Raw genomic sequence first — 24,981 nt, 5'->3', positions numbered from 1 at the left:
TTTCACTTAAAACAAAGTTGATACCATTTACATTTGTTTCTACAAATTGTTGTGGTATGGCTAGAAAACAAACTTTCTATGCAAGGTAAACAACCCACCGCTAGTTAGCTTGGAGTAGACCAACCACTCCTCTCACTCACCCTGCTAGTCTGTTTATCCACTTTTATCCTGAGGAGTTGCTTGGCAGGGTCTCCTCGAAGTCCCGGCCAGGCTTGAGGTCTCCCTAGTGTAAGCATGCCACCTGAGCTTGCTCAGCATGCTGAGTTCCCTCAGAAGGAGAAATACGTATTTGCTGCTCCTCCACCTACAGGGAAGATCGCCCTAATTGCCAATACGAAAGGGCATCTTCTCTTGAGTGGTCTCCCCCTTGAGTTTCTCGTAAGCAAGCATTAGACTTAACTGTGCTTCTCCAGTTCTTCGGACCACTCAGATGGTGATGCCTGTTGACTGCTTGCAGTTGCTGCCTTTCGTCATCATGCCCCAGGGCACAACGAGTCTCATGAGACATGACCCTTTGGGGTTATTGCCCCAGGTCTCTACTCCCAATGGAATAGAGCCAGTTTGGTTTGACTTTTGTGCACGATGGCAGCGTGTGTTCAAAGACAAGCTCCCTCTGCCATGCTCGTTTCTATCCGAGAACGCACCTCATCAAGTAGGTGAGTAAGGCACCTCATCAACCTCCTGCAGGTTCCCTGACGAGTGTTCGCACCACTGTCCACAATACTATGGCTTGCAGATGAACAGGCCCTAGTTGGGCAAGAGAGTCTTGTGCATCAGTGCTGGCTAGATGGGCGGGTGAGCTCCTCCCGCTGACGAAGGTCTGCGTGTTACTCCAGTAGCGCGCACATACTTCGATTCACTTGCCAAGAAAAGTATCTGCTTGTCATCGGAGCGTTGATGAATGCATTCCCATTGGAGTTCCTGCGGCAGTTCCTTCATTCGCGAAGGACATGCCATGCTTTAAAGATTGAAAGAGCTCATTCACGCGGTGAAACAGACAGTTAGCGAGCAAATTCCAGTTCTACAATCCCAGGACATGGCTAGGCCAATCCGTATCACTCTTGTGGTGTTGGGTTCACCTGGGAGCTCTGGTCTACCTGTGGATCTCAGGATCGGAGTACTGGCAAGATTTTATTTGGGAAAAGCTTGGTATTATCCCAATTAAACCAACTAAGAGAAGAGCTCACAAGCAAGAGATGCCTCCTCTCCAAGGTGATACCCATCACCCAAAGACCAGTAGGGGTTTGCTTGGAGACCTCATTCATAGACAGTTGCTGGCTGTCCCCGGTAGAATATGTGGCAACCGAATCAGCCGGCTCCTCCCAGGCCTCGCGACCCTTGGAAGTCCCTTGGAAGAAGGGTCCATCTCTTCTTGCCTCCTCCTCAGCCAAGCCCATGGAAGGGAAGGATTGGAAGACCCTTCCAAAGAACTGGACCTCAAAAGATCTTGCGGGTTTAGGTCAACGGAAAGGCATTTTTAGTTTGGTTTCAGCCTCGGTGTTACAGGTGGCACAGAACCTTCCCTCTAGGTCTCAGGCCCATGCAAGGATCCAATTGATGAGCCTGACTCAGCCCAGGCTCCTATGGGTGTGAGTTCACATTTGGATGAATCGCAAGATGACATCTCAGACCATTGTGATGGAGTGCTGCCAATGGCTGCTAGCCCTAAGGCTACGGACGCAGAGCAAAGAGAGCCAGACCATTCCTTCATGCAGATCTTAGGTTGCATAAGGAAAATCAACAATCTGAGCAATCCTTCCTATTCTTCCCCGAGGGAAAAGATAGTCCGTGACTCCTGTCAGGCCCCCAGAACTGGCAAGATTAGGATTGAGTTACCCTGGTCTAGGATGGGGAAAGGAGCCAGGAAGAAAATTTTCCAAAGTAGATGGGACATCAAACTCTCTTTGAGCAGGACAATCATTTAATATATTTCCTCCTCCTCCGTTTGTTCGACAGAGGAAATACAGTATTACAAGATTTTGGAGAGCTTGGACGATGATCTTTCTCCTTTGCTCTTAGAACTGGCAATTCTGGCTCTGATAAACTATATCACTCTTGATAAATTGGCAGCAAAATCAGTTCTTTTCTCGGCGGCAGAGTCTGCAAACATGGAGTAAGTAGCAAAGGCTTCTTTGCAAGCCGCTTCATGGATCAACTACGGGTCGGGCTTGGTAGGCATTCGTATTACCAATGAGGATTTGGAAAACCCAGATAAGCAGAAGGCAATGAGTACCTTGCTTTCCAGAGTGAGGGCTGTCGAAGTCCTTGCCTGTAACCTAGCCAACTAGTAGACAAACTGGATTTTGAGTAGACATGAGTCTGTCACCTCAAAATGCCACAGGCAGGTACCGAAGAGAGAAATACTCAAGGTACGTAACTCTTCAGTGGAGGTTTTGTCCTTGTTTAACTCGGCAGACATCAATGCAGTGGCGGAGTGCATGAGGAAGGCAAATCATGACTCCCTCCTCAATAGGGTACTAACATCTCGTCCTTATTCTTCCGCACTGAGATCATCCCACGTCAACCGATAAGGACATACGAAAAGGTCAGCAGCTTTTAAGTAGTCCACCACTAAGAAGCAAGTCTCTAAGCAGCCCTCTCATGGCAAAGCTGCTAGGGACAGAGGGGAACTGAATTCTTCCTGCCTGTCCACCGGTGGGAGGGTGTCTGAAGCACAGTCAGCAGAGGTGGGAGTTCTACAGGGCCAAACCTTGGACAGTCTCCTGTCCTCCACACGGGGTACCACGTTTCACGCATTATCTCTCTCCCCCCATTGACTTTTCATCCTGTGACGTCGTGTTCCTTGGGTCAGCGAAGGACCTCAACCTTCAGGAGGAAGTCTAAACCATGTTGGAGAAGGTCTTAGACTCATCCCCAGACTCAGGCTTCTACAGTCAACTCTTTCTTGAAGAGAAAGCGTCTGGAGACCAGTCATCGACCTCTTCGCAAACCCATTCAAGATGGAGAAGGAAGATGCGGTAAGTCAGACTGGATCACTGGATCTCAAGATCTATACTCTAGATCCCAATCCACCCATCATCAAGGAAGTACCTAAGATTAATCCTTTATGAGAAGATATACCCATTCAAGGTCATGTGTTTCGGCCTGTCAACAGCACCTCAAGTGTTCACGAGTGTTTACTCTAGTTTCAACCGGGGCTCATGCCAACGGCGTTTTATCTGTTGCACTACTTAGACAACTGGCTGATTCAAGCAGACTAGGTAGAGACAGTTCTCCTACACTGAGACAGGCTTTTATCGTTTTGGATAAATCATGAGAAGTCCTCTCTGCAACCATCTCAAAACCTGGTTTATTTCAGGATGTAAATAGAAACACATAATTATGCAAGGTCTTTCCTTCCTGAAACAGAGTAGAGAGAGTAAAGGGAATGGCATGTCTCTTCTTTAAGTGAGATTCGCTACAAGCACACCTGTGGCTATGCTTGTTAGGCACCTGACTTCCTTGGAACGTCTGGTCCCCAACGGCTGTCTCCACACTCGTTCTCTCCAGTGGCAACTGAAAACCCATTGGTCTCTGCACAGGGGTCCTCCTGACACTGAGTCCTGGTAGCTTTAGAGCAGAAGAGAGACCTGGGTTGGTAGGTAGATGACACCATCCTACTCAGGAGTAGATCTCTCTCCTCCTCCATATTTGATGCTCTTCATAGATCAGTGAACCCTCGTTTATCGCGGTAGATAGGTTCCAGTCGCGGCCGCGATAGGTGAAAATCCGCGAAGTAGTGACACCATATTTACCTATTTATTCAACATGTATATTCAGACTTTTAAAACCTTCCCTTGTACGTAGTACTGTTAACAAACTACCCTTTAATGTACAGAACACTTAATGCATGTACTACAGTACCCTAAACTAAAACAGGCACAAATATTAAAGGTTATTTTATATCATGCATTTCCTAAACATGCTAAAAAGCACGATAAAAAATGGCAACCAATGTTTTGTTTACATTTATCTCTGATCATAATGTAGAAACAAACTGGAGGTAGAGCTTTGCTTATTACCCAGACATATTTCCCATACTTTTCCCTTAGAACTACATCACATCTTCCTACTTTAGATATATAGATATATATATATATATATATATATATATATATATATATATATATATATTTATATATATATATATATATATATATATATATATATATATATATATATATATATATATATATATATATATATATATATATGTGTGTGTGTGTGTATATATATATATATATTTATATGTATACACATATACATACCTATATATATACATAAATACATGCATACATATATATATATATATATATTACTGTATATATATGGGTTATGGAAAAAATCCGCGAAGTGGTGAATCCGCGATGGTCGAACCGCGAAGTAGCGAGGGTTCACTGTACATCAAAAGGAGGGTGAAAGGCTCACCTGTTGCTCTATAAGACCTCCAGATTGTAGTCCAATTCCGATCAGCAGTGTTACATAAATCTCCTTGAAATGAGGGCAGTGTTTATGGCCCTCAAGCACTTTCAACAGGACACTCCATGGTGTTACTGAGCGACATCACGATGGTAGTGGCTTATCTAATCTTGCAAAGAGGTACTTTTTCACAGCAGCTATGCCATCTGACTGTGGAAATCCTAAGATGGATGGAAGACAACTTGATTGCCCTGTCAGCTTGTTTCATTCCAGGCAAGAAAAACATCCTTGCCAACAAACTTAGCAGGAAGATTCAGATAGTAAGCTCCAAGTGGTCTTTGGTTCCCCAGATAGCCAACAAAGTGTCAACTTTGTGGGATTCGCTGATGATAGATCTGTTTGCGACGTCTCTGAACCGGAAACTTCGAGTGTACTACTCGCCAGTACCAAATCTCCCGGCAGCTCTACAAGAAGCCTTTCAACATACATAGGACAACCTAGACGTCTACGCTTTCTCCCCCTTTCTGTCTCTGATGATGAGACCTATCAACATGGTAGGGGCATGCAAGCAGAATGGTACTTGACCTTCTAGAGAGTTATGAGGTCCTTTGACTGGCCAGACAGTACTACATGCACCCTTCTGTCTGGTTACGGTTCATTTTTCCTTTGCCTACACATATGCCAAATAGTCTGGCCTATTCCTTACAAATTCTCATCTGTCCTCATACACCTGACAACACTGACATTACCAAATAATTCCTTTTCATCCAAGGGGTTAACTACTGCACTGTAACTGTTCAGTGGCTACTTTCCTCTTGGTAAGGGTAGAAGAGACTCTTTAGCTATGGTAAGCAGCTATTCTAGGAGAAGGACACTCCAAAATCAAACCATTGTTCTCTAGTCTTGGGTATTGCTATAGCCTCTGTACCATGGTTTACCACTCTTGGGTTAGAGTTTTCTTGCTTGAGGGTACACTCGGGCACACTATTCTGTCTTATTTCTCTTCCTCTTGTTTTGTTAAAGTTTTTATAGTTTATATAGGAAATATTTATTTTGGTGGTGGTGTTCCTAAGATATTTTCTTTTTCCTTGTTTCCTTCCCTCACTGGGCTACTTTTCCCTGTTGGAGCCCCTGGGCTTATAGCATCATGCTTTTCCACCTAGGGTTGTAGCTTAGCTAGTAGTAATAGTAATAATAGTAATTCTACTCATAGGTACCGAGAGAACCTCATCTCCTTCCCAACCTCCTGAAACAAGGTCACGCAGCAATATACCACGAGGCAGTCACTTTCCTATGACATCACACCCGGAGGTAATTCAGCATATGCTCTTGCAGAGAGGCTTTTTGCAAGCAGTGGCAAAAAGAATGTCTGGATACCTCTGTAAGTCATCTATTGCCGTCTACCAGGTGAAGTGGACTATCTTCTGCGATTGGTGTCGTGGAATTCTTACTGTACCTCAGGGAGGAAAACTGCTTGGTTTTGGTGGTGAAAGGCTACTGCTCATCCTTGAGCCTGTTTTTAATCTGAATGGAGTCAACATTTCCTCCTCAACAGGAATTGTCTCTCCTCATACCAAGTTTTAAGCTTACATACCCTCAGTCGGTATTTTAGACCACCACCTTGGACAATAGTGAGTGTACTACAATCCCTGAAAGGAGAGTCTTACAAACTGGTGTGTCAGTCCTCAGATTGTGACTTAACCTTTAAGACAGTTTACCCCCTCTCATTGGTTTTGGCCTAACAGGTCAGTGAATTTTATGGTCTTTCCTATGACATAGTCCATTCAATGGGATGGGGCAGTTAATGCTCAACTTCGTACCTGAATTAATTGCTAAGACCCAGTGGACCCTAGATTTGGGACCTTCCGGATTTTGAGTCTCTGTCATGTAACTGATGATCCTGATCAATTGTTACCATGTCCTGTGAGAATGCTGAGATGCTATCTCAAATAAACTTCTGAGCTCGCCAGCACATAAAACAGCTATTTGTAAGCATGGGCAGGGACACGGAGAGTTACTAAAAACATGATCTTAGCTTAGATTAGCCTGGTCATTGAATGAGCGTTGAATCCTGACTTGCCCCCAAGAGATTGCAGACCCAGACCTCACGATGTTGGGGCCGTTAGTTCTCAGTTTTTAAAAGAAACTAATCTATGGTGCAGATACTATAAGCGGGTGTCTAGAAGCGTCAAAACACCTTTGGACCACTACCTGCAAGACGTAACTCACAGAAGCCTGGATACATTTTCAATAGGTCTTTTGGTGTCAGCACAATCAGGGTTGTAAGCCACCTCAGTGTCCTTATAGGACAAGTCGCAGACATTACCTGGTGTTAGTCTGGGATGAGTGGACAGAATGACTGGCCTTTTCGTCCTTCTTCCAACTGCAGGTAATGCCCATTTTCCTTGTGCAGCCTGAAATATGTTAAATATTATTTATGTCCCTGTTCCTCAGTGCGAGGGGGAGACGGACAATGTTTAGGATTAGTAAAAGTATTGTTACACTTTCCAATAACTTTACTTGTCCAAGTCATAGTGCTGAGCCCATCGACAATTGTACTTTACATACCTAGAGTTCAGAAGGTGACAAGGGTACCCCTCTCAAGCTCGTATTAGCTCAGTGTTGTACCCTAGGTCAAGTTCCTAGCCAGTTGGGTTTTTGGACTTCCACCCATCTAAGGGTGAGTCTTCATTGTAAAGAGTGAATGGTTTGCATTTGTGTAGAAACAAATGACAAATTTGGAAGTAATTTGTATTTTTCCTACCATACAAACCTGAGCTCTTTATTCCTACTTGGCCTCCCATCACCTATCTCCCTACAAAGTCCTGCTTGCAATCAGAAGTGGATGAACAGACTAGCTCAGAGTGTGAGCAGAGTGGTTGGTCTACTCCCCTCATTAACTAGCAGCGGGGTATTTACCTAACGTAAAAAATTTATGGCTAATTTCCAGCTGTGCCAGAACAATATTTCCATAGTAAAGAGCTCAAGTTTGTATGGTTAGGAAAAATAAAAAAAATTAATTACTTCCCAATTTGTCATTTTTGCCTGTGCTGTGATCATATGCATGCTTTACTTTATGCCGTATTTTTAGGGATTATTTTTGTACTGTAAGTTAATCATGGATCCTTAGAAGGGTAGTGCTAGTGATTCCAAGCATAATGGGGTTATGATGGAAGGCACGTAAAATATATTTAAAAGGGATAGAAAAGATAAAATTGTCTTATAGTGAGTGACTAAAGGTTGCCAAAGTTGACGGTATTATCCATTATTCATGACAGAAAAATCTATTTTTGGGTGAGATAGCCATGTCGTCTTGATGGAAGTTCCTCTAGGCACTTTTACTTGAGATATTTACTGCGAGTGATATTCCATAGAATTTTACCTGTTGTGGTATCACAGGGTTCTAACCCCTGGAGTGAATATCCCAAAAGATATCGTGTATGTAACAGGGACGTGTTTAAAACAACCACAACTATCCTTCCCTGAATAAAGTTAACCTTGTCTTGAAGGATATGGGATAGGATTGGATACTTGGGAGAGCCGTTACAACTCCGATCCCAGTGTGTTACTGTAAACATGTTCACTGGTTCTCCATTTCAGCAGCAGCCATCGTAAAAAGCATGGCCTCACACTGGGAATTGGGAGGGGATGAAAAGTAACTGACGGGTCCATTAGGATGACATGGCTATCTCGCCCAAAAATAGATTTTTCCTATGTCAAAAAGATTAAGGATAAAACAGAGAATGCAATCTTAGAAGTACAGGGTGGTTTTAGAAGAGGTAGGGGTTGTATGAATGAGATTTTTACAGTTAGGCAGATATGCGAGAAATATTTAGCCAAAAGTAAGGAGACGTATGTTGCGTTTATGGATCTGGAGAAAGCGTATGATAGAGTTGATATGGAAGCAATGTGGAATGTGATGAGGTTATATGGAGTTGGTGGAAGGTTGTTGCAAGCAGTGAAAAGTTTTTACAAAGGTAGTAGAGCATGTGTTAGGATAGGAAATGAAGTGAGCGATTAGTTTCCGGTGAGAGTGGGGCTGAGACAGGGATGTGATGTCGCCGTGATTGTTTAACTTGTATGTTGATGGAATGGTGAGAGAGGTGAATGCTCGAGTGCTTGGACGAGGATTGAAACTGGTAGACGAGAACGACCATGAATGGGAGGTAAATCAGTTGTTGTTTGCGGATGATACTGTACTGGTTGCAGACGCGGAAGAGAAGCTTGGCCGATTAGTGACAGAATTTGGAAGGGTGTGTGAGAGAAGGAAGTTGAGAGTTAATGTGGGTAAGAGTAAGGTTATGAGATGTACGAGAAGGAAAGGTGGTGCAAGGTTGAATGTCATGTTTAATGGAGAGTTACTTGAGGAGGTGGATCAGTTTAAGTACTTGGGGTATGTTGTTATAGCAAATGGTGGAGTGGAAGCAGATGTACGTCAGAGAGTGAATGAAGGATGCAAAGTGTTGGGGGCAGTTAAGGGAGTAGTAAAAAATAGAGTGTTGGGCATGAATGTAAAGAGAATTCTGTATGAGAAAGTGATTGTAGAAACTGTGATGTATGGATCGGAGTTGTGGGGAATGAAAGTGATGGAGAGACAGAAATTGAATGTCGAAATGTCTAAGGAGTATGGCTGGTGTATTTCGAGTAGATAGGGTTAGGAACGAAGTAGTGAGGGTGAGAACGGGTGTAAGAAATGAGTTAGCAGCTAGAGTGGATATGAATGTGTTGAGGTGGTTTGGCCATGTTGAGTGAGTGGAAAATGGCTGTCTGCTAAAAAAGGTGATGAATGCAGTTGATGGGAGAAGTACAAGAGGAAGGCCAAGGTTTGGGTGGATGGATGGAGTGAAGGAAGCTCTGGGTGATAGGAGGATAGATGTGAGAGAGGCAAGAGAGCGTGCTAGAAATAGGAATGAATGGCGAGCGATTGTGCCACAGTTCCGGTAGGCTCTGCTGCTTCCTCCGGTGCCTTGGAAGACCGCAGAGGTAGGAGCAGTAGGAGATTCAGCGTTATGAAGCTTCATCTTTGGTGGATAACGGGGGAGGGTGGGCTGTGGCACCCCTAGCAGTACCAGCCAAACTTGGTTGAGTCCCTAGTCAGGCTTGGAGGAACGTAGAGAGGAGAGGTCCTCTTTTCTGTTTCATTTGTTTGATGTTGGCTACCCCCCAAAATTGGGGGAAGTGCCTTGGTGTATGTATGTATGTACATAAATGTAACAAAATTGGTGCAACAATATTTATATTTGTTGTGCTTAAAACAAGAGATGTTTATGGCAGTAAGATCGTATAGAATAAAATAATATTCCATATGATAAAAGAAAAAATATCACCTTTTGACTTTTCAATATAAAGATAGTTTATCACACACTGCAAATTAGAAGAAAATTCAAGCTGTACTATGCATGCTTTAAAAGTCCCATATTATACGTACAGGCCATAAGAGTCCATTCACATCACTAAGAAGTTGGTTTAATCACACCACCAGCTGCCACAACAAAGTGTTTAATTTCTTCCAATTGTTGAAAGTAATGTTTGATAAACACTCTTGAAGATTTCCATCCCGTGTAAGCTTGTAAGCCTTTGAAGGATATATACTGGAAGAGGTTTAAGGAAGAGTCAACTTTCCTAGGATCATGACCTGATGGCATACTATGTGGGTCAGCCCTTCTGATAAAATAGGTGTGTTTGAACTTTAGCTGTCTCAAAAAGATATTAGATCCTGTTGTCTTTCTTTTAAAACATTGTCAGCCTTTAAAGGCCTCACTCTTTGACAGGTAAGCTTTAAGACATTCCAAAGGGCCAGAGAAGGATCCTCTTTTAGGGGGATGATCTTCCAAGGCCCTCAACATTTTGTTTGGAGTTTAGTTTTAGCCAGGAATGCAGGATCTGGATATAAATTAACTTCTCCTGATTCTGAGAATTCAATTCGCTATTATCCCTTGATAGTGCCACAATCTTGCTGACTTTAGCACCAGAAGCCATAGCTAGTAAAAAGATTGATTTTTGAGTAAGATTCCTTAAAGAGACAAAGTAGTTATCTATTGAGGAGGCTAAGTGCAAGACTTTGTCCAAAGACCATGAGATAGTTTTGAGAGCAGCATTTGGTTTCAGTTTAGCACAAGACTTCAGATCTTATTGAACAGTTCACTGTTAATTTCTATATCACAAGCGTAAGCGATATGTCTGGCTAGGGCAGATTTACATGAGGAAATAGTTGTAGAGGCCAAATCTTGTTCATGTAGTGTAATAAAGAATGATAAACAGAAGTACATTGTAATTGAAGTGGGCTTATGTTTCTTAACAAACTCCACCCACGTCTTCCAAGAGGACAAGTATTGTCTTTTTGTAGTAGAGGACTTGTATTCTATAAAATCAATCCTTTCCTTCAAAACTCTGTATTTTCTTTCAGCAGCTAGGATGAGAAAATCATGAGCTGAAGCTTCTTCATTATCCAAGAGGAAGCAATGACAGTCTCCTGTTGAACATCCTTGGACAGCATTGGTATGGGCAAAGGAATCTGGTGAGGTTTGAGTTCAAGAAGAAGAGGGTACCAATTGTTCTTGGGTCAAGTTGGGGCTACTAATGCTGCTGTCCCCTTTGTCCAGGACCTTAAAAGGAGATTGAATGGTGGAGAAAGGTAAATGTGAGCCAACTCGTTGCAATCCAGTGACATTGCATCTATCCCCTCTGCTTCCGGATCTAAATTTGGTGCTACATACCGTAGAAGCTTCTTGTTGAAGCTCGTCGCAAAGAGACCTACTTGCAGTTCTGGGACTTCCTCCAGAATGAAATAGAATGATTTTTCATCCAGGGACCTTTCTGTTTCCAGAGGCTTGAATCATGACAGGGCGTCTTCCGTCACATTGCGAACCCCTTCTATGTGAACCGCAGAGAGATGCAAATTTCTGCTTTGACAAAGTGAGAATGGCCAATATTACGCGATTGATCTGTGGAGAGCTCAAAGCATGTCTGTTGATGCAATGGACTATCTTGCTGTTGAGAACTAACTTGATGTGTAATTTTTTCTTCGGGTTCAGTCAATTCAGAGAAAGATACACTGCCATGGCTTCCAGAATGTTGATATGGAATTGTTGAATTGTGATTGACCACTAGCCCTGTATCTTCTTAGTGGGTGTATGACCCCCCTAACCCCGTTCCAAGGCATCCATGTGGATTGTCACTGACAGAGGAGGAAACCGAAGAGGGACGTGTGTCGACAAGCTCTTGGCAGTGGACCACGGCTTGAGCTATTTGCACAGTAAAGCTGGGGCTTTGTGGCAAAGATTTAAGATTGGGTTTGTAACTGCTGTAAATTGTAGCAAGCCCAAGACTCTTTCCTGATAACATCTGGTGATCGTCTTCGACTGGAGCAAACACCTGACCGAACTTGCTATTTCCTTCCTCTTGCCCTACCTGGAGGCCTCTGTTCCGTAATTGTTGGACGATGGCCTTAATTAGCTTTGTGAAAATCCTGGAAGTTATATTGAGCCTGAAGGGCATAGCTCTGAAAATGTAAGTCTTTCTTGCCTGTCTGAAACCTGAGGTAGAGAAAGGGTATGTGACTTCAGATTCCAGTGCAGACCTAACCACTGGAATTCTTGAACTGGAGATAGCCTTGACTTTTCAAGGTTTATTTGGAAGCCCAGGGACTGTAGAAATTTCATAACTTCTAGAGCTGCCAGAAGACATTCCAACTTCGTCGCAGCCCAAAGTAACCAGTCGTCGAGGTATACCACCACTTGAAGAACTTTGTTCCCGAGTTGTTAAACAATGGTCTTGACTAGTTTTTAAAGATACTAGGAGCTATGCTGAGCCTGAAGAGCATAGCTTTGAATACGTAGGCCTTTCTTGCCAGTCTGAAACCAAGGTAGGGGGAGAAGTGCCGACTTATCGTTAGATGCTCATAAGCATCGGTAAGATCTATGGAGATTGTGTAAGCCCCCTGAGGTTGTAGGGTCCGTATTTGCAAAATAGTTAGCATCTGGAACTTGTCGTTCTGAATGAATTTGTTTAGAGGGGACAATTCCATTATAATTTGAATCTTTTTTTCGGCACTCAGAATAGGCGTCCTTATAAGTTCATGGATTTTGTGCAATGGATAACTCCCTTCTGGAGAAGATCCTGCACATATTCTTACAAGAAAGGGGTTGTGGGTTGGAAGAACCTCTTGAACCGTGGTGGTTTCTGTCTCCATTTCCAGCCTAGTCCTTTTGAGACTATGCTGTGTGCCCAAGGATGGAATTTCCATTGATCCTTGAAGTGATAGAGTCTTCCCCTTACTGGAGTCTCCTCATTGTAGTTTTGAAGGACCTGCTCCTTTATGCAACCTGCCTCTATTTCCTCAGCCCCTAGATTGCCACCTCTTCCAGACTTTTCCTTTGAGCTCCAATAGGGTGAAATGGTATTGTGGTCTGTTCATAGATGAGGTTGAATGCTGGGGACTGTGTCGTGTAATGCTGGGGAACTGTGTACGCCATCTTTGGTATAGTGGCAACTGTGGTAGTCGTGGCAGTAGAAGTTTTCATGCCTTTAAAGGGTCTCCTAGGCTTCTTGACTTTAGGTTGAGGTCCTTCCCTGGGGATTAATTTCCTCCTTGAGGACCTACCCCATTTCTGCATAAGGCTATAGTTCTTCTCAGCTGCCGGTCCATGACTTCTTTAACCACCTTTTGGGGAAACAGATCTTTCCCCCAGATGTTAGAGTCGATCAACTTTTTAGGTTCATGCCTAATAGTTGCTGCTGCTAGGACATGCTCTCTGCAGTCTCTTCTGGCTAAAAGGAACACATAGAGATCCCGATGGAAGGTAGCCAAATGGGTTTTCACCAGAACTGGGAAGAGGTCAGACTTTGAGTAGTTCCCAATCAACATCTCAAGATAAGACTGGTGCGACAAAGAAGCAGCCAGTCTTTCTTTGGCCTCCAGTTCCGCTTTTAGTAGGAATTCTGGGCAGTCTCTCATTAAACTGCTTGCCTCCGATATCTCTATCCAGTTTTCCAACTGTAAAGGTGTATTGGACATCTTCCCAACTGTCGGAGTCATAAGGGAGGGCCTGGTTTGCATTCCTCTAGCACTGGCATAGGTCTACCTCCCACTACTGCCTTTGTAACAACCTCTAAACTTTTCAATGCCAAAGGGAAGACAGCGTCTTTTGGAGCTACAAAAGTCGCCTACTTCCTGCCTCAAGCGGAATTATGAGTGTTGGTAAACTCAGCTGTCTTGAGCTCCTTCACCAACAGGGTTTGAGCCTTATTATATGTTCCAAGATGATCGTTTTCTTGGGGATTGTATTATCTCTAATGGATGCCTCGGAATTCAACCTTAAGGATAATTCTTGATAGAGGGATAAAACTGTAAATCCGAAACTGATTTAGAGCCTGTGCCTTCGCCAATGTAAAGGTATCCCTTACTCAGAACCATATGTTCTGCATGGCGCCAAGGGTTCTTCGCCGAACAGCCTGGAAGACTTGATACTGGTGGAGCCTTGGACTTCGGTGCCTGTTGAAACACCTCAATCTTTGCTTTTAAGGATGCTTATGCTCTTTTATGCTCAGAATGAATGTTTTCTATGAATGCCTTCATAGATGCCATAAACTCCAAATGTTCAGGGAACAAGGGGGTAGTCGGAGTTTGAAGAAGAGTCGAAGTAGAGGCAGGTGTAGCAGATATAGGGACAGGGATATGAAGAAGTACTAGGTACAGTACTTACCTACTGACTGTCAAGTGAGTCATCCGAGGCTTCCGTTGTCAACAAGATCCTTTCTCTTTCATACGAAATGGAAGAGGTTGTCGTCATGTTATCGGCATCCAGATTCATTTCCTTAAGTGCGTCCTGGGCATCATGATCTGCCGGATCCAGTGGTGACCATACACCACGATTATATCAGCCTTGGGGTATAGATCCTTCATTTCCATTGAAGGAAGATAGGGGGTGCCTCGTTGAGAGCTCTTGTGAAATCCCCTCTCCCAATGTGATGGTCTTCTGGCCTGCTTTCTCATCTTGAGAAGCATTGGTAGTATGAATCAGGTCCTTGAATATACTGCAGTTAGTAGTTTCCCAGATAGCAAAGGAACCTTTGGAAACCTGGTAGTCCGCGTGTTTCCTGCAGGTCTTATGACCGCAAGGCAACTTAACCCTCCTGGTGCAGGTTACTGTCGCACACTCAGAGTCATCAGCAACCTGTGAAGAAAGAAAATTTTCAATTAGTACGTTATCGACAGACCAAAAAATATTTTATATTTTCACACAAAGAATTTATTAAAATTTTTCAAATTTTGTTCAAAAATTTCTTCCTAATTCTACAATGGAAGATCAAAACAAAAAGCTCAGAATTCTATGTGAATGCCTAAAGTGTGGTAGAATAGGAGAAAGAAAAAGATTCTTACCAATAGAACACTTTTTCCCCTAAAATCGGTTGATCAGACAACTTAAGGTGGCATAATCAGATACCATTCTACCTAAGGCGACGTCAGCTGTACCTAATGCGGCAGCAGCTGTGCCTAAGGCAGCAGTTAATTCTAGCCACCGAGGATTTATTGTCTAATTTTTCTTTACCCGGTAGGTATGTCGACACAACGCGGCAACGGCATTGCTAAGTCAGCAACTAGTAGACAATCCCATAGGGAACAAGTCAACGGGTAATAGGGAAGGTACAGACCAATAGGAGGCTGCTAGTAGAGATGACTACCACTTGCCTAGTTGTTAACATTAGATTCAACGATGAATGGGTTTTTGCCCATTTAAGATAATGAGAGCTGTCAAAACAGCCAGGATACAAAGAATTCGCAAATTCGATGAAAATCCTTACAACTAGGAGGTATCTAATCAATTAATATTAGAGGATAATGTTCCCCAGATATGAAGGGAAGGATATAGACACACCCGACTAGTTTAAGGCGACAGCTAACGCGGCTAGAGGAACGCTCTCTTCTAAATAAAGGAGGGAGAGAGCCCTAGCCTACTCACATCTAGAGCTAGCAACACTCAAGCTAGCAGGTCTGGAAAGTATGGCAATGTGGTAATCACTCAAGCCAGGGAGATTCTGACCGAGCAGAGGAGCCTAGACCCCATGGCCAGAGAGATATAGCCCAAGAGGAGGAAGCTGATTACCAGAAACAAGGCAACTGCTTAGGTGGCAAGAGAAGAGATCCCCCTTGAGGGTCTAGTTCCATTACCTATCTAGGACTAGGCTAACAGAAGCTCCCAAGCCGGCCTGTCTTTATATATATATATATATATATATATATATATATATATATATATATATATATATATATATATATATATATATATATATATATATAAATATATATATATATAAATAAATTTCTACCTCATACTTGGGATCGAACGCTGACCCCTTCTAATGAAAGGCCAGGTCGAAACCAACCATGCCACGAGAGGCCACAAAAGAAATCGGAACCTAACGCTACCCAGCTGTTAAGGATTTACCTGGCAAGACATCAGTCTCTTACCAGCGAGTTTTATCCGACTTCCCGGCCCACCACGTGACACAATTGGTAGTAATTCATTCAAATTACCCGTAATGAGTCAATATGGATAAATATCAACACAATATCGTGTTTAAATAGAAATAAATTTCTACCTCATTAGAAGGAGCCAGCGTTCGATCCCAAGTATGAGGTAAAAAGGACCCTCCCACCTTTTCTATAGTAAAGGCTTAGGCAAGATCCCTCCCGAAACTACTATATCTGTAACCCCATGCTCAATGCTACAAGGAATGAGTGCCATCTTGTAGCCTTTTAATAGTATGGGAGGAAGGGTAACCTTGATAACGGCTCCCCTTCAGTTTCGCCACTCTTCCCCCTCGAAGCGAAAATGCTATTCAGGGTGAAGATTGCCATGTGTCGTATCAAGATATACGTCCCGATATTATGCGATACCCTTAAGAGAAATTTTAAGGATATTCGCGCCAGGAGTTAGAATTCTGGAGACCTATGGTCAATTCTCTGGGAGTATCACTGTAGCCAAATATCCCTTAGAAAGCTGCCTAAAGGAACCTTCCATCAGGATGACATGGCCATCTCACCCAAAAATAGATTTTTCTCTTCGCTTCAAAATCCGTTTATTGGTTCTATACCTTGTTTTTTTTTTAGGGGAAAGCAAATGTGATGCCTAAGAATTATGGCAAACACCATACAACTAGTATAAATAACTTGGATATGAATATGTACTGTATAATTATCACTAACCTTCAAGAACTCTAAAAGCATTTTAGTCATTTTAAAGAATAACAAATATAATCAATAATTATATAATCTGCCTTGTGATGAACACTTAAAATAGCCTCATTTCATATAACAAAACAAAATTGCCATTTACCTTAAACTTAGTTGCTGGGATGCAGGTTCATTTGAGAGGAAGTAGTTAAAGGCCGAGGGTCAAGAGGAAGGTTAGGTGGCTAGTAACATTTTGTGGGGCTTCATCAAAGAAACTAGCTTTTGTGAAAGACTGAAGAGCTTTAAATATAAGAAGGCTCGACATATGCAGAAGAGATTTACAGTGAAGTAAATTATTATCACAGTTTGATTATTTTGCCTCAAAAATTGCAAGACATTTGGAGGTATTAAAAACCATTTTGCATGTTAGCTACAGTGAATTTCCTTGGCTTTATTACTTGGAACATTGTTTGTATTCTTCAATCAAACCATAACAATCATCCTCAGAGGGAAGGAGGGATTACCTTTAAATCTCCACAGGAGACGAGTATTGAGTTATATAATTAATTCTAGGAGATATGCTATCTCCTGTTGAATTGATAAAACGATACATGAGGGTAAACGCGGATAATGTATGAAAGTATACTAAAGCGCCTAGGCTAGGTTGATTAGCGCGGGGCGAGATCTCGGCTACCTATATCGCCAAAACTCTAACGTATACGATCGACATAAGAGGAAGAGGAAAATTGGATGCATAGTCATATCTTCACTTGTATAATTGTGCCTAAATAGCTATAATTCATTAAAGCTAAAAAACCGGGAATATCGTTCTGCTGACTAAATAAAGCATGCGTGATGAACTACAGCGCCCAAGGTGGTGCCTCCGATGACCGGCCACGCTCCATAAAACACATTAAATTATACTAATTTCACTGTGAAGCAGGAGCTAAAAATTATACACTGTAAATATTAAATACTCAACTTTCCAGAGGCAGAAGATGCTGGAGAATGCATAATAAATCCTCTAAAGAACGATCAAGAACGTTAGATAACAGGAAAAACCCCCGTGCGAAATCACTACAGAAAAAGGAATGAGCGCCATCTTGGAGCCTTGTAATAGTATGGGAGGAAGGGTAACCTTGATAACGGCTCCCCTTCAGTTTCGCCACTCTTCCCCCTCGAAGCGAAAACGCTATTCGGGGTGAAGATTGCCATGTGTCGTATCAAGATATACGTCCCCTGATATTATGCGATATCCTTAAGAGAAATTTTAAGGATGATCGCACCAGGAGTTAGAATTCTGGAGACCTATGATCAATTCTCTGGGAGTATCACTGTAGCCAAATATCTCTTAGAAAGCTGCCTAAAGGAACCTTCCATCAGGACGACATAACTTGAGCCAAAAAAATTATTTACAATGGGATGTTACTCATATAGTGAAAGATATACATGAAGACACTCCTTCAACATTCTTGCAAAGGAAAAAAACCCTGCAAGTGAAATTGTATCAGCCTAGAGTCCTCAATACAATAATCTAAGAGCTGATGGTTTGTAATGGAGATTCTGTTTAGAGTTAATATTAGCTTTACAATTTTGTGTTTATTTTTTTATCTCTGTGATTTATAAATGTACTTTCTCATGCTATTTTCTGTGATTATTAAAAATAATGCAGGAATGTTGTTGGATCTGAATTAAAATCTTTTATGCAAGCTCGAACAAAATCAAGATTCACATTTCTAAATATTACAATATTTTTTATATGGACTTACCCTATGAAGCTGTCATATGTGAATTTTTCAGACAATTGCATAATTAAAGACAATATAATGTATACCTGATTTGACCTCATTGTTTTCAGACTGGTATTATTATGGATAAGGAGAAAATATTCACACTTCAAGAACTCCAAGTGTCCAATATGATTGAAAATGATGCAACAAAATTATCAATATGTTTGTGGAAGATAGCCGAGTAAGTAGCTTATTCTATTATCTTTACTATTAGCTTTGGGTAATTAATTATAGTAGGTTCCACTGATTTAAATCTTAACTAATTACCTGTTGGATTTATGAAACATGTTTTATTCTTTTGACCTCAATTATGCCCTTTCCTTTACAACTCTAGGGAGCCAGAAGAGGCTTGAAGACTACACAGCACCTACCAAAAATTGTCTATTCCTGTGTCTAAGGTGTTTTTTCTCTTAATAACTGTGTTGTCCCCAAAGCTAGTACCAGAGTTTAGTTTTAATGATATTTTGAAGAATTACATTGGAACTTTGGTAATTGAATGTTTCTCAGTACAAGCAAATTGGTGTGCGTACATTTTGAACACTTGTCAGCTGCATAACACCATTCAAACAAAGGTTGTTGCTGTATTGTACACTCAGTTCAAGTATAGTGGTCTCCCAGTGCATGCCCATAAAACATTACTTTTACCATTTTATATAAATACATATACAGTAATGCCTCATAACATAAAATTAATTTGTTCTGGTGTGGCTTTCGTAAAGTGATTTTTTCGTGTTGTCACATTTTACATGCAAATTGCCTATTTTGTTCCAAACCCTACAAAACACCACATTGTCTCATTATAAAGTTACAGTATAACCATAACGAAATACTGTACAGAGAAATACATTTGAACCATTTAATATACCTAAACTAAATGTTAATACCTGTAAATTAAGTAGTTATTACAACATAATGTAATAATAAATGGAAAATACTACTGTATATATACAGTAGTCACTCAAGTGTGTTGGTGAAATCAAAGCCCCAGTTATGCAATACAAACTTTTTCTTTCAGGATGAGTCAAGGCTTCAGTGGTAGAGCATTACGAAAAATTCCCTTTTTAGCACAAGCACTTTTTGCAACTTCAGACCAAATGTCACATGAACACTTTCTTGTTGCAATGCAGAAAGCAGTTTTAAAGGAAACACAAGACCGGAAAGCTCTAGGGAAGTAAAATAGCCTGAGTATATGTTTTAGAGAATTTTATTATATTTTTTTAATAGAAAATATTTTTAGTTCTGTACAGTATTTTTGTTTCATGTCTTTGTAATTATACAATAGGATTATATAAGATTGACTGAATACTTTACCTCACCCTGAGAAATGTAGATATTTTATTCATGATGGTCTTAATAGGATATAATGTACATTTTTATTTATTTCTTAATTGCAATATAGGATGTAGACAAGTTATTTATAATGTGAAGGAAAGTATGTTAGTAAGTTTTCTATTTTTATTGTAGAATTTAGAATATTAAAAAATGTGTAGTTAAACTGAAGAATGGAAATATTTTTATCAAACATTTTATTCATTAAAGTTAATTTCTAAGGATCTTGATTCTTGCAATTTTCATTACGATTACAACCATCTTTTGTTAAGTTGTTTCACGTCAAATCATTTCAAGTTGTTCGTTATATAGAGATGGGAAAATGTAATGCCATTTTCCTTTTTTTTACTTGACTATTAAAAGGTATAAATGTATTAAAAAGATAAAAGATAAATTGTCAAACAATTTATTGTACAGTATTAATGATGATATGGAATTGCTTACAAGTGTTTTAAATGGTGTCTAGGTAGTTTCTCTTCAAACTAATTACCAACTTAACATGAGGTTTGTTCCAACGCGATATACAAACCTCGTAATCATTTGATATAGGAATTCGCTTCAGCTCAGCTGAAACAGCCGAAAAGAAAGAAAACCAGGCAGTTGTGCTGATTGGTTGGCTGGCGGTATGGGGCGGAGCTTCCCCCCCCCCACCGCTAGCCCACTTTCCTCATTCACTCGCTTCGGCTCAATGTGGATAGTTGTGCTACTCTCCGCTCTCTACACTGCAGCCCTTTGCCTTCTCTTGTGCTTGTGTACTAGTGATTGGTCATTGTTATGAAGGAGAAAGTTACTCTTTAAAATGCGATGTTGTGCAGGCCATGGCGGGCGTTGCAGTGGGTGGCTTTCGTCACCTTCTGTAGACCCGCACACGCTCTGCCCAACATGCAGGAGAAAACCTTGTTCTCAAGGTTCTCTTTGCTGTAGTGTGAATCCTGGCCGCCATTTTGGGAAGCCCGGATTCACAGCCTGTTGGGGTTTTCTGGGGTTTCGCCGGGGGAGTGGTTGACCTTAGCGCTCCCGCTATTTCAGCGATCCCGAGAGACTCCCGACAGGTTGTTGGACAGTCTGATACCGATGACGACACGTTACCTGTTAAGAAGGGGAATTTTGGGCGTCTCGTATTATTAGGTAAGCTTGACTTAAATTTGTTAAGACGCCGTTTAAATATGGCGGACGAGCTTCAACAACGTCATTTGAATGATACGATTGTTGATGAACACATGAATGTTATTGAGTTTGTAACAGGGTTGCCAGGTTAGCCTTTTACTGCTAAAGACATAAAATTTGGCCTTTTATTTATTTGAAATTGGTTAGCCTTTAGCAATATCATAAAAGGTTGGCCTTAAAGGCTATTCCTTGGGCCTTTTTTAACTTCTTAAAGCTGCAGTTGATCAAAGTTAGACTTTTCTCACTTAGGAAACCTGGCAACCCTGGGTTGTAACTTTATCGACTCCCATGTTCACTGATGCCCCTGTTGTTGTTGACTATGTACCTGATAAAGCATTTGTTCCTGGCAAAATGCAAACCTTTTCCAAGGGTAAAATAATTGCAGGACTCCCTGTTAAAACAAGGAAGAGTAAGGTTTTTAATCACCGAGATTTCTTTAACGACTGATGGCAAACCCTTTACAGCTTTGCCCTTAAGTCAGTTAAAATTAAAATCTGCCAAATCTCCGGCTGATAAGCAGTTAAAATTAAAATCTGCCAAATCTCCGGCTGATAAGCAGTTAAAATTAAAATCTGCCAAATCTCCGGCTGATAAGCAGTTAAAATTAAAATCTGCCAAACTCCTGCTAATACAATATGTTTTTAAGGTTCACTATGTTCACTGACCACGGTTCTTCCTACAGTACATACATGGCTCAGGTTGTTCATCCTCGTCCGGTGTCGTCTGCTGTTGCCTCGACCAACGTTCCAGTATCTCGCAGGGGGCACAAAAAGAGGAAACGTGGGCGGTATTCCTCTTCTAGTTCCTCCTCCTCTTTGTCTTCATCTTCTGACTCTGACTCTTCTCCCCCAGGGGAAAGAGGAAGGGGAAGAGGAAAGCGAAGAGGACCGGGAAGGCAAGTCACAGTCGAAGGGATATGGCGCCCCGAGACACCTCTTCTCCTCTGGAGAATGAGGGCGATGTGCAAGATTCCCGTGTTCCCCGCACTAGTGGGATTGTTCACGGCGAATCTCGCGCAAGGCCTCCCTGCACGACAAATGCGCTCGAGGGCGTAGGTATCGTCTCCCAGAGCATGGTGACGGGTTCCTCGGGCCCCCGATCTACTGCTCAGACTCGAATTGAACCACTCTTGAGCGGGGAAAGGAGAGTCTTGGCTTCGGCACGAGAAATCTCAGCTGTGGTCTCTCGTGAAGAATCCGCGGTTCGCACGACTACCTCCACGGGGGTAGCCACGCGGACCGACTCAGCAACTCATGTGTCACGTGAGCAGGGAGCAAGGCCAGACAGCTGCGCACTCGACCCGCACGACTCGGGCCTGGCATGGAGCCACCTCGCGGCTCAGCCCGCGACCAGGGGCCGGTCGTGCACGACCAGGCTAGCTCTCGCGCATACCAGCCGTGCGAGATGCAGCCAACCCCCATGCTTTCTGCCCATGTAACAAGTGAGGCCGTGAACACCACTCGCATGACTACACCTTCTGGTGTGAGCACCGCAGTTCCCAGCAACCCCGCTCGCGCTTGAGCTTCTTCGGGAACTTCGTGAGGCTCGCAGTGACAAGTCACGCAATCGGTCGCAGTTAGAACCTTGATGCATTCCATCGGGGATGAACCCTGCCGGGGTCCTTCTTGACTCCTGAATACACGCCTGGTTCGGCACCTAGGACCAGAGCTTGGGTATTCGTGGGGGATGTCATCACCCGTGCAGCATGTCGCTTCCCCTACACCTACGGATGTAGCGGGACCGAGAGATCAGCCACTTAAATGGCCGTGGAGACTGAAGATCCCAAGGTGGAGTCGCCGTTCCTAGAGGTCATTAACCCCATGCATGAGATTAACGGCCTCAGGGTTCCTCCTGAGGTAGTGTCTAAGATAACTGTACAGCCTTGGAGATCCTATGACCTATGGGGATCTCCCGAAGGCAGTTCACGGCCCTTCACACTATCCTGGTTGAGACAGGCTGCTCAAGCATTGGCCCGAGTGAGTGACCAGATCGCAGGACCTAGTGACTCGCTCAGGAGCAAAGGTTCGAACAAGCCACCTGTGTCTTGTCCTCTCCCTCTCGACCCCGCGGTCGGAGTGCTTGCTGGGGGTTCCTCGGTCGAGAGCTTTAAATCTCAGAGAGTGGCCTTCTCGGCCTCTGAGATTTCAACTAAGGAGTCCATCTCTGTAGCTGCTGTCAAGGCTGCTTCGTGGCTTGACCACTGGTGTGGTACGGCCACAGTGTTCACGCAGGACACCAAGCTCGCTACCCCCGAACACATGGAGCAGTACAGAAACCTGGCTTTGTTTGGTGGGAAAGCTGTTGCTTTTCTCTTGGACCAGCTTGCTACCCAGTATGCTAATCTGATCCTCAAAATATGCGAGGCAGTAGCTGCTCGTTTGGCGAGACAGGTTGGTTCAGGAGAGGCCCTGGCACTCAGGAACACTACTTTTAGAGCTGCAACTTCTCTCTTTCCACCAGAGGAGGTAAGGGCCGCACGGGATAAATGGCCCCTCGACTCTAAGGACTCAATTATCTACCAGGCGTAGGCTGTGAGTTTCAAGGGACCTGGTCCCGCAAAACCGTCCGCAGCCAGGCCGAGTCAGGCCAAGCCCACGGGAAGTAGCAAGGGTACCATTGGTCATGCTCCTGCTGCTCCTCTGCAGCCGAGACCTGCTCCTGTTCAGAAGGGTAATGCCCCCAGACAGACCTTTCAGCCTCTCTCAGGAGCTCCCCCACGTCGGGGAAAGAACAGGGGCAGGCAAGGGAAAGGGATACTGTATGCTGAGATTGGCTTTTCCCTTCCCATGCTGCTGAGGATAGGGGGATGCCTATCGCGCCATTGGGCGATGTGGCAGCACCTTGGGGCCGAGGAATAGGTAGTGTCAACCCTTCGCGAAGGGAACAAGCTCCTATTCATGCTTCATCGCCCCCCCCCCCCAATCCTCCATTCCAATAGTGTTCCACACATACGCTCCAACATCTCCAAAGGCTCTGGCCTTGGAGGCGGAGGTCCAGGAAATGTTAGAGAAGGATGCGCTAGAAGTTGTACACGATTAGTCACTAGGAGGTTGGAGACCTATCATCAACCTTTTACCATTGAACAAGTTTGTTCAGCAAACTGCGTTCAAGATGCTAACAGTTCGCACTGTGCTGTTAGCCATCAGGCAGTACAACTTCATGCTTTCGATAGACTTGAAGGACGCGTACTTTCAAGTAACAGTTCATCGGTCGTCTAGAAAGTACCTCCGATTCACCTTCCAGGGCACGGTGTACCAGTTCATAGTCCTATGCTTCGGACTGTGCACTGCTCTCCAAGTGTTCACGCGACTGTTAATGACGGTAGCAGCTTGGGCCCACTCGAGGGGCATCCGCCTACTGATGTACCTTGACGACTGGCTGATTCTCGCTCCCTCGCAGGAGCAGTTCATTCAGGAACGAGACTCGCTTCTGGCAGTTTGTCAAGGTCTGGGGATCGTGGTGAACTGCGAGAAGTCGAACCTCATTCCCAAGTAGAAGGTGAAGTATATGGGATGCTGATCAACTCGGCATTCCAGCCCTCTAGTGGCAAGCTCTTCTAGGTCACCTCTCCTCGCTGGAGAAGCTTGTTACTACGGGCGGATCCATTTCCGCTCCTTTCAGTGGTGTCTGAAGGACCAGTGGCCGGCAGCCACCGATCCTCCCTCTCGTCCGGTCCTCACGGAACGCAAGGTAAGGGAGGATCTCCTTTGGTGGCTAAACGAGGAGAACCTCATGAGAGGGTTTTCTCATAAACCCTCCTCCACCTCAATTCCGTCTGTTCACAGACGCGTACACGGAAGGTTGGGGTGCACACCTGGATGACTTGGTCGTGTCAGGTGTGTGGTTGGAAGAGAAGAAACACCTGCACATCAACGTGCTGTAAATGATGGCAGCCTCGAGAGCACTTTCATTTCCAGGCCCGTTTGAGAGAGCACTCGGTAGTGCTGATGAGCGACAACACGTCCGTGGTCGGGTACGTCAACAAGCAAGGAGGCATGCTCTCATGTCCCTTGCAGCAGTTGACGAGGCAGGTGTTTCAGTGGCCAGAGTCAACACGTTACCTTGTCAGCCAGTACATTCCAGGCAAGAGAAATGTTCTGG

The 24,981-nt window shown here is 43.4% G+C and overlaps 1 protein-coding gene across 1 annotated transcript in view; it reads left to right on the top strand.

Annotated features, from left to right (window-relative positions):
• The window catches only part of pch2 (pachytene checkpoint 2 protein), a 150,681-nt gene extending 130,563 nt beyond the window's left edge, over positions 1-20,118 (top strand). Inside the window, exons 8-9 of the mRNA XM_068389899.1 lie at positions 18,453-18,565; positions 19,400-20,118. Coding sequence (XP_068246000.1) covers positions 18,453-18,565; positions 19,400-19,559 — 273 coding nt within the window. The 3' untranslated portion in view covers positions 19,560-20,118. The remainder of the gene's footprint in view (positions 1-18,452; positions 18,566-19,399) is intronic.
• Positions 20,119-24,981: the final 4,863 nt, after the last annotated feature.

This window comes from Palaemon carinicauda, chromosome 16 (genome assembly GCF_036898095.1).
Source record: "Palaemon carinicauda isolate YSFRI2023 chromosome 16, ASM3689809v2, whole genome shotgun sequence".
Lineage (NCBI taxonomy): Eukaryota > Metazoa > Arthropoda > Malacostraca > Decapoda > Palaemonidae > Palaemon > Palaemon carinicauda.
This window is presented reverse-complemented; position numbering and strand designations above follow the sequence as displayed.